The sequence below is a fragment of the Oryza glaberrima genome, chromosome 1 (assembly GCF_000147395.1).
Source record: "Oryza glaberrima chromosome 1, OglaRS2, whole genome shotgun sequence".
Classification (NCBI taxonomy): Eukaryota; Viridiplantae; Streptophyta; class Magnoliopsida; order Poales; family Poaceae; genus Oryza; species Oryza glaberrima.
Window position 1 is genome coordinate 38519789 of NC_068326.1, and position 10234 is coordinate 38530022.

The window sequence follows — 10234 nt, forward strand, 5'->3', positions numbered from 1 at the left end:
AGCAAATGAAAATACAGTACAGCGTACAGCAATCCAAGACAAGGGAGTAAAGGAACCAAAGAAACACCCGTAAACAAAAAAGCATGTGTCTTTGAGCAACCAGTGCATGGCTATGCTTTTACCACACCTTTCTTTCTTCTCACATCCTGTCATCCTCGATGGGATCCGGCACAAGGAATAAATATGGGAACTCGCCCAAAAAAAATGAAGTGAAGGGAGCAGGAAACCACCATGATCCTGCCTCCCCTTCCCGTCTACATGTCAAAAGAAGAAGAGGCAGCAACAATCTCGCTAACATAGTTTAACAGCAATAAGATGCCTATAATATGGGCAGGAATGCTCTAATCACATGCATTGCACATTGTCGTCACGGATACAAGTTCCGATGCATGTAGAAGATGCTCTCTCTAGTGAGCACAAAGCCAAGCCAAGAACCCACGCCTCCCTCACCAACCCATAGAAAAAGAAGCGATAAGAGTAAAACAAAGACAACGAGGGTGCAGTGCGGACAAACAATTCATCGGAGGCCAAATTAAGCACGCAAAAGAGTGAAGGCCAAGCAAGAGTCAAACTTTTCAGCTCGAAATACTTCACCCACACAACAGTATTTCTATCACGAGCTCGAACAGTGCACGCCTCTACCTGCTGCTCCAGTATATCAGTATAATAGCTTGCACCCCTGAGCAAATCCCCATATAAGGAAAAACACCAGGCATCGGGAACAAGAACCGAAAGGCAATTATAATACTATCTTATGCTTACTGATTTAATCTTGCATTATCTTCTTTGGAATTCTTCCTAACAATTATTAATCTCTACTCCAATGGAAAGAAAAAAAATGGAAAAAGAACAGCTACTGCTAAGGTAGTAGTACAAGCTAACAACAATTCTCCGATGTTATTATACTACAACAACGATAACACTAACACCACCGAAGATATGAGTAGTAGAACAAACAGCATGCGTTGATGCCCCTTCGTGGTGGTACGGGGCAAGAACGACGAGAGAAAAAGAATGGCAGTAATTGGTGTAATAACCTTACTCTTCTATAAGAAGCTCAGTTCATGGTGTTACCATAGCTCGATCCGCCGAGAATGTGCGGGCCTCCGCCGCTGCCGCCGCCGCCGTACAAGTCCGAGTGCACCATGGAGGAGCCGCCTTCTCTCATGGCATTGCCAGAAATGGAGGCCCCGCCGAGGTGGAGCTCGGAGATGTTGGGCACGCCGCCGGCCGTCGAGTCGTCATTGCTCGTGGCGGCGAGGCCGCGGCCGTCGTCGACTCCCTGGTCGTACAGGAACCCCTTGAACACGTGCCCGTTGATGGTCACCGTCGCCTGGTACGCGTACTCGTCCTCGCCGTCGTCGATGGACGTCACGCGCACGCACCTGAACACCGCCGGCGCGCGCACCTGCCTCGGCAAGCTCTCCCGAAACGACGCGTCTGCAACAATGGCACAAGCTTACTGCTAATCAATTGAGCATGTCGAATTGCGCGTACTACGTGTGCTGGTATCAATGGCGGGTTTACCTTGATGACTGGAGGTGGTGTCGAAGCTGCGGGGCGTGGTGGCGTTGGAGGTGGAGGTGTGCGACGTCGTGGTTTGGGAGGTGAGAAGGCGGGGCTTCTTGGAGGCGGCCGCGGCGGAGGCGGTTGCCGGGGAAGACGAGGCGGAGCCGGTGAGCTGCTGGCGCTCGCGGCGGCGAGCGGCGGGCACCCAGGTGCTCTTGACGTGGGTGGAGCAATCGAAGCCGCGGCTCTTGCAGCACGTGCGGCAGCGCTGGTGGCCGCAGTCCTTCTTCGCTTGGTTGCCGCAGTCCTGGCACGTCGCCGCGCCGCCGGAGCCGGACGATCCGCCGCCGGTGTCGAGCATCGGGAGGGGCTTCTTGAGGTAGGGGAAGGCGCTGGAGCTAGGGTTAGGGTTACCACCCGCCGCCGATGACGGCGACTGCGGCGGCGGCTGCCAAAATTGGATCGCGCTGCCCGACGCCGCCGACTTATCCGGATCAAGCACGCAGGGGCCGGCGGAGAGCAGCGGGAAGATAGGATCGGCGGCCGCCGCCGCCGCGGCGGCGGCAGCGGCGGCGGCCTCGTGGTGGTGGTGGTGGTGATGCGTGTGGTGGAAGGAGGCGGCGGGGGTGACGACGACCATCCCGACGTCGGCCATGCCATAGTTCAGCGCGGCCTGGCGCGAGGAGGAGGCCGGGCCCCATAGGCCGGCGGCCAGCGAGGCGCCGGAGGGGGCCGCGGCCGCGGCGGTGGCATTGAAGCCGAGGGAGAGGTCGTCGCCTCGGCCGGCGGCCGCCGCCGCCGCGGAGGAGGCGACCCAGTCCGCGAAGGCGCCGGTGTCGGATGGGAAGCGCCGTCCCGAAGCCACACTTATATCCGCGGATTTCGCAGCTGCAAATGATAAAAATACGGCTTAATTTCCGCACTTAGAGCCTAGATTTCTTTCCCTAAAGAGCTACTAGTAGCAGTAGGCTCTCTCTCTCTCTCTCTCCTCTTCACCTTCTTCCCTATCTCTCTCTCTCTCAAGCAGCAGCAGCAGCCGCCATGAGAGACCCAGAGAGAAAAAACAAAACAAAAACAAACCAAAAACTAAAGGAAAGAAAGGAAGAAAAGAGAAGAAAAGGAGAGGAGAAGAGAAGAGAAGAAGAATAAAAATCTCCACTAAATTAACAACAACAAATACTCACGCAGCTGAGGCCTCCTCAAGTAAAGGCTGAGAAGTCTCCTCGATCTCCCGTAAGTGCACTAGACTGGCCTGTCTCTATCTCCGTCTACGATAGCTGCTCGCTGCAGCTAGCTGCGGCTGCTAGGACTCCAGCTCGTCCGCTATCTCCAAGAAGAGCCTATAGTACTACTACTACTACTACCACCAGCAATCAAGTGAAGGTGGGGAACTCTTCTCCTTTTTCCTTTTCTTTTTGTCACTTGGCTGCTGCTGCACATTTGAGAGGGATTTGTGTGCAGTGTAGTAGGGGAGGAGGAAGCTAGATAGTGTAGTAGTAGTACATGGAAGAAGGGTCACTCTCACTCTCGCTCCAATAGAGGAGAGGAGAGGAGAGAAGAGAGGAGGCAATGAAAGAGGAGAAGAGGGAGGAGGAGATGAGGAATTTAAGTGGGTGGCTTGGGGTGGAGGGGTGGGGACTCTGAAATTCCTCTGGGAGATCGTCTCGATCACTCCCTATCGATGATCTATCTACTTCTATCTTTGGCGGTGGGATGGCCTTTTTATTGCCTGCCTTTGGCGCCGCTGCTCTTCTTTTTTGCATTGCACTCCTCATATGCCTCACAAAACGCACACATATACTACGAGAGTGTAGCAATAGTACACATGCCGCGCACCGCACAAACCGAAAACACCGGCCCTCGCTTTCTCTGCAGCAGCGCAGCCTGCCTGATGACGAGCTTCTTCTGCAGCAGCTGCTGCTGCTGCTGCTTCTGCTCCTGCCGTTGCTGCTGCGGCTCTGCGTTAAAAGCTACCCCAGCGAGGCGTGGATCTAGATTCTACTCTGGTGGCTACCAACATCGGTATCAATGTAAAACTCGCGCATCCCCACGCGCACAAATGACAAAACCTCCCTATTCCCATTGGCTTTCCATAGCCCTTCTCTTCTCCTCTCAGATCAGAGATGCTCCGTTCCAACTTTACAGCTCTCTCCTCTCTTCACAAACAAGTGTTTACGCAATTTATGTGATTTTCATATTTCACGTGCAAATCATAAATCAATCTTTTGAAACCTATTGTTTTATTCCATCTACTCCTCTGTCTCAAACCTATATGTTAAATTCATCGCATACATTAAATCTAACCCGTTCGAGATGAATCGCATATGGGTTAGACTTATTTTGGGACAGGTGGAGTATGTTGTAACATTATTTTTTTTAATGCTCCGATTAACTCAGCGCTGCAATTAAAGATCAGGAAGGACATTTCCAACGTCTTCTTTTTACTTTATGCCACTCTCCTGGATAGCGCACGCTCAAATACCACTCTCTCGACAAACTTTCATTATTTACCATCCAAGCTAGCCCACTAAATTGTTTTCATTGTGCTGTTTTTTTTGCTTGCCAACACAACCAACTGACGTGACAACAGGTTGAAATAACCTTGTTGCCCCTATTCTCTCTTCTCCCTCGAGAGCCCCATTGTAGCCACGCTAAAGGCGCGGTGACGAGAACCTCATCTGACTATGCTTCTAGTATTATTTTTTAAAAACATATTGTAAATCTAATATAATATGTATTATTACTATGCTTTTAGTATTGTCCATTCGCAAGGATTTATTTGATACCTCTAGTATTATGTCATGTTGTCACTAGACAATCACCGCCTTCGAACCACTCTCATCTTCTTCCTCCGCCACAGCAAACACCTCACTCTACTGGAGCCACCACTGCCACCAACCATCACCCCCTAACCACTTTTCCCTTGCTTCCCGCCCCACTGTTTTCTCCGAACGCACAACATTGGTCGTCTCCAGTACCCCATCGCCGTCCACCACACATGCAAAGCGTCTGCACCCTTAGTCCCTCCCTCTAACCCCTATCCCACTCTCTAGTCGGTGATGGAAGGGATGACTAGGTGATACACTAATATTTGGTGGGAGATCTAAAGTTAGAAATTTCTATGTTCTTACCCAAGAAAATCATTCCAATGTTAACTTTTACCAAACACCTGCAACCAGTGATGGACAAGTTGCAATCAAGGTTAGCGGGATAGAAAGGGAAGTTAATCCAACAATCAGGGCGGAAGACGCTAGTCACGTCTGTTCTCAGCTCCATACCAACCTACTTCCTTACCGCCTTAAAGCCGCCTAAACAGTTCCTCACAGACATGGACAAGATTAGGAAGAAATTCCTCTGGGCCGGCGATCAAGAGATTAGCGGGGGGAAGTGCAAAGTGAATTGGAAAAAAGTATGCTCCCCAATAAAGATGGGAGGACTAGGCGTGTTGGACCTTGATAAATTCGCGAGAGCTTTGAGACTCCGTTGGCTATGGTTTGAGTGGGAGTGCCCTGACAAACCTTGGGTTGGGACAACACCCCCCTGCGATGAGTTAGATGAGCAAATCTTCGCGGCCGCAACAAAGGTAACAATCGGTAATGGGCGGAAGGCAAAATTTTGGACATCCAGCTGGATTGGACACCAGCCGCTGAAATACCTAGCGCCAGCGCTTTTCAACCACTCTAAAGAAAAGCAACACTTGGTTCAGGATGCGTTAACCAATGACAGATGGATTGAGGATATTAGGCATGAGCTGTCCATGCCACTGATCCGAGAATTCTTCGCAGTGTTCCGCCTTATCTGGGATAATGAGACAAACCTGGAGGAAGGAGTTGAAGACACCATCACCTGGAGATGGACAAATACCGGTAAAATACACAGCAAAATCGGCTTATTTAGCCCAATTCGCCGGTAGAGAAGACTCAAGGGCCGCCACCTTGATTTGGAAGACATGGGCGCCATCCAAATGCAAAAACTTTGCATGGCTTGTCCTACAAAACAGGATATGGACATCCGACCGCTTGCAACTCCGACAATGGCCCAATAACTACTTTTGCCAACTCTGCTACAGGAACTTGGAGACGGCGCAACATTTATTCAAGGATTGTCCATTCACGCGAGAAATTTGGGACAAAATAATGGCTAGGATGAACCACAACCAACCCTTCCCGGTGCACAATCCGGACGAGAGCCTGGTTGACTGGTGGGAATCAAGAACAAAGCAACAAAGCAAATGTCAAAGTAAGGGGATGCAGTCACTGCACATGCTCTTGAGTTTGGAAATCTGGTGCGGGAGGAACAGGCGAGTTTTCAAAGATAAAGAACTTCAAATCCCTCAACTAACGGCAAGAATAATGGACGAAATACATACATGGTCGGCATGTGGGGCAAAAAATCTTGCGAGAATAGCGCCTTAACCTCTCATCCTTTGTTGTAATTTTCCTTTTTTTCTGCTCTCCTCCCCCTGTCTTTCCCCTTGTCACCATTGGTGGCATTTGTACAGTGCTTATCTTCTGAAATATAAAACTAGCTAAGCTGGCTAAGGTTTCAAAAAAAAACTTTTACCAAGGGAACTCCTTGGATTATTACCAGAATGTTGACACGCCACCAACAGTAACCATGATTAATGAGAACCATCTCTTCGAAACAAGTTTTAAGGTACTACTTTATCGATAGACCATAAATTGTTTGACTAAAAATCTAAAATAATAAAAAGAGGCATGTTGCATTTGAATATGTTTTGAGCTTATTCTAGGCGTCCAACGCTTATGCGGTTCATTTGAGAATAGACCATCTATAGTGTTGTATTCTAATTGTAAGTGGCTGACATATGGACCGTATATTCAACAGGTCCACATGTCATACACCTGCGTCAAAGGACTCATCTTGTGCATTCTCCATCTGGAACATCCTCCTCGCCGTCTCCGGGCTCCGGCCATTGCTCCATTGGGTAGGACGGGAGGAGTAGCAGCAGTAACGCACTGTGTATCTCCCCTCTCTGCTCTTCAGCAGCAGCAGCATGATCTATGATTGGGGCAGGCACGAATGACTCTTTTCACTTCACTGCCTGCGCCGTGGGCTCTCCTTCGCCCTCGTTTTGTTTCATCCGATGGGATCTCCAGTTTCCTGTGTCAGCTCAGTAGTCAGGAAGGTGCTTCATTAGAGAAGGAATTAATTAATCATGTTGATTGCCAACATGAAATTGGTAGTGTAGAAAACATAAGTAGGATACGTGAAGGTTTGTATGTGTACTACTCCATCCTTAAAAAAAACCTATCTTGTACTGAGATTTAACACATCCTAACACAGTGAATTAGAGTTTAGACGTAGCGTATGTTTAGATTCATTATTATATCCTAATATGATGGTTTTTTTTAAGACGGGGATGTATGGGGATGTATGTATGTGTGGAGAGAGGGGAATAGATACTTCCGGTTGTTGTCATGGCAATCATTGTAGAGATCTATGGACGTCAATGAATAATTGAAGTCCCTCACGGCTGGATGACCAAAGGTGCGTTCAAGCATGAAACATGCCTGCATCCATGCCAGTTATAAGTAGACGTGCAGTACAGCAACGTCCAAATCCAAGCAATCTTTCGATATCTAGTCATAGATTCAGCTTCGTACACGGCATCTCTAGCGGTCCCCCAGTTGAAGGCTAATCCGACACCTTAAACACAGAAACGTTCACATGAACAGCAGAGAAGAAACACGAGTCCAAAAGTCCAAACCGGCCAAGCCACCACTGGAGCGAAGCTGTAGCGTGCGCCGCAAATGGGTTGGGGCATGCGAAAATTAGGCCGCAAAGCGATCGATCGATGGATCACATGACATGCGATGCGTTGCCCCCACACACACCACACGGGGGCCCGGCTTTGCTCGGCACAGGACGGACACATCACCGATCCGTCGATCAAAGCGCCGCACGGCGCGCAACACCGCCGCTCTTTTCCTAGCTCCCCTTTTGCTTTCCTCCCCAAAGTAAAAAAGAAAAAAAAAACGTACGCCACAAATGGAAGTAGAAACAGTTGCACACAAAAAGGTTACGCTTAGCTGCTTGCGTAATCTCACACGCTAATCTATCTGGTTTAGTACTCGTAGCACGCCAAACCAAACTGTGCCTGCGACGAGCAAAAAGTAGGCAAAGCAAAGCCAACTCTGGGCCACGACCACGATGGATACGTGACGACAAACCGGCGATGATGGGGTCGGGTCGTCCGAGCTGGGGTCCCAAACGTACGTGAACGAGCGACGCAAAGAGAGCTTTTCGATCGATGCATCCATCGGTGAACTCCTCGATCGCTCGCTCTCGCATGACCTGCCCCCAGCTAGCGTCAGCTTTTGTTGCTTGCGATGCGAGCGATGGATCGAGCAAAACAAGGTAAACGTGCCGGTTTCCTCCTTCCCGTGATGATGGATGATGACCCCGATTATTGGTGAGAGCGTTGGCAGCTTTGCGGCCGGAGTCACCGGACGACATTTATTCCGTTCCGCTACACCAACACGTGAAACGGCTTCTATCGGGTAGTACGTCCGATCTAAACTGAATTGTCACAAACCACCTTTTTTTTTTCTCCGTTCGGTTTATTTAATCCTTAGATAAGAAGTAGACACGCTGTCATGCACATTCGTGAATACAGTATGCCTACCATTTAACGTGAAGTCTCATGATACGGATGTTACAAAAAAATTTAACCGAAACTGTCGCATGTAAATTACCGGAAATATATTTTTAATATTTATTATAATCAAGATTTAATGTCGTGTGTAGAAACTAATAATTGAATTTTGGTACCCTAAGAGGGTATCGATTGCCCGTCAATACACCAATTAGTGATGTATTAATTCGATAGAATCAAGCGCATATTGTAGCAAGCAATATCAACCAGGCGTGCATTAGTGTGTTGCATGTATTTGGCTTCAAATGCGTGGTTACTGTATCATTTTTTTTTCCATGCATTAAGTTTGTACCGAAGTGTTGTCCGTGCATAGATAGTTATTTCTCATGGTGATAAAGCTAAATAAAGATCATTTTTACTGCTGACCTGTAAATGTCTTATAGGTGTATCTAATATATAAGCACATCTTAGGCTTTTATAGGAAAGTGACACGACAGTAAAAGGAAAACACACACATCAAAGTGCTTTGTTCTCTAATCACCAAGGCACACGAAAAGGTAAGAAGCAAGAGAGGAGAACCGGTGAGATAAGAGCAAGTTTAATAGTATAGCCCACTACTAACTCTAATTTATCTATAACCAATCTAATAGCTATTTCATATAATAGTTGCTTACTATACTATTAATATATGGTCTCACCTGTCATACACACATATTTGTTGGTGTCATAACATGTCTATCGGTGTCATAGTATGCTAATTATGTTTAGATCATAGTGTTATAACATATGGATAAACAGTTTTGCTATAGATTTTGCCGAAAGTCGTCGGTGTCGCCTGAAACCGGGTCTAGTCCTGTAGATCCACTGGTGGAGAAACCATCTTTGGTCGGTCAGCCGAAATCCATAATAGTCCCGGTTCCACTAAAAACCGGGACTAAAGATGATCTTTAGTCCCGGTTGGTGGCTACAGTGGGCATATTTGATCTTTAGTCCCAGTTCTAAACCTGTCAGGCCTTGTTAGGCCCCCCGGGATCTTTACTCCCGGTTGGTGTTACCAACTGGGATTAAAGATCCTAACTTTACTCCCGGTTGGTGTTATCAACCGGGACTAAAGATCTAGAAGAATTTTAGTCCGGGACTAAAATTTAACGCTTAATATATAATCTTTCTTCCCTATCCTCTCCTCCACAACCGCCTCGCACTTATCTTCTCAGATCGATCTCCCTCTCCTCCTCTCCTCCTCCCCCTCCGCCTCCTCCCCGTCCTCCTCCCATCCCCGGCCCTCTCCTCCCGTCCTCCCTTCCCATCCGCTCAGATCGATCTCCCTCTCCTCCTCCCCCTCAGATTGATCTCCCTTCTCCTCCCCCTCCGCTTCCTCCCCTTTCCCTCCCATCCCCGGCCCTCTCCTCCCCCTCCTCCCTTCCCACGCAGTAGGCGGCCGGCTGGGCTGTGCACGGGCCCAGTGGCGAGCGGCGGCAGGCGGCAGCCGCTGCCGGCATCTTTTTTGTTTTATATAATTTTTGATTCACTAAGATATATAATCTGTGATGTATTTGGTTTGTGTGTAATTTTTTTAAGATTTGTGATGTATTTGATTTGTGTGTATAAGTAACTTAATATTTGTGATGTGAATGTTTTGAGATGTTACTTTGATTTGAGGTTTGATTTGGGGATATGTATCCCACTTGATTTGGGAGAAAATACCGGATTAAACTCTAGCTAAAAAATAATGAAAAAAAAGACCTAATGGGACTGTCGCTACCCTCTCTTTAGTCCCGGTTGGTGTTACCAACCGGGACTAAAGATGGATCCTTAATCCCGGTTATTTCAACCGGGACTAAAGATGGTCATATTTAGTCCCGGATTCATAGTCCCGGTTGAAAAACCGGGGCTAAGGGGGGTTACCAACGAGAGTATAAATGGTTTCTCCACCAGTGATCCGCCCATGGGGACAACAGCGGACTGGTTTGTTTGTTTTTGTGGGGTGATGGTTGTCATGATATATGGCGTTGTGCGTCATGATATGTGGTGATGACGGCATAACAACGATCACTTTTTGACAATATAAGATGGTGTTTGGGGAGGAGGGACTAAACTACCTAAGTT

At 48.2% G+C, this 10234-nt stretch overlaps 1 protein-coding gene across 3 annotated transcripts; it reads right to left on the reverse strand.

Annotated features, from left to right (window-relative positions):
* Nucleotides 1–739: 739 nt before the first annotated feature.
* LOC127753480 (protein LATERAL ROOT PRIMORDIUM 1-like) lies at nucleotides 740–3336 on the reverse strand. 3 transcript variants are annotated; one of them, XM_052278966.1, is made up of 3 exons: nucleotides 2694–3282; nucleotides 1528–2397; nucleotides 740–1440 (listed from the first exon to the last, which is right to left on the reverse strand). In XM_052278966.1, the coding sequence occupies exons 2-3, from the start codon at nucleotides 2162–2164 to the stop codon at nucleotides 1058–1060; spliced, it is 1020 nt and encodes a 339-aa protein (XP_052134926.1). In that variant the 5' UTR covers nucleotides 2165–2397; nucleotides 2694–3282; the 3' UTR covers nucleotides 740–1057. The 3 variants fall into 3 exon arrangements, with proteins under 3 accessions (XP_052134926.1, XP_052134936.1, XP_052134931.1); XM_052278971.1 differs by having other exon boundaries at nucleotides 1103–1462; nucleotides 2694–3336; XM_052278976.1 differs by lacking the exon at nucleotides 2694–3282 and having other exon boundaries at nucleotides 1528–2404.
* Nucleotides 3337–10234: the final 6898 nt, after the last annotated feature.

Bases quoted from the DNA above. Each gene is read 5' to 3' on its own strand.
- LOC127753480 (XM_052278966.1), bottom strand. From the start codon at position 2,164: ATGGCCGACGTCGGGATGGTCGTCGTCACCCCCGCCGCCTCCTTCCAC. The intron at 1,441-1,527 runs GTAAACCCGCCA...CCATTGTTGCAG, and splicing joins CACCACCTCCAGTCATCAAG to ACGCGTCGTTTCGGGAGAGC.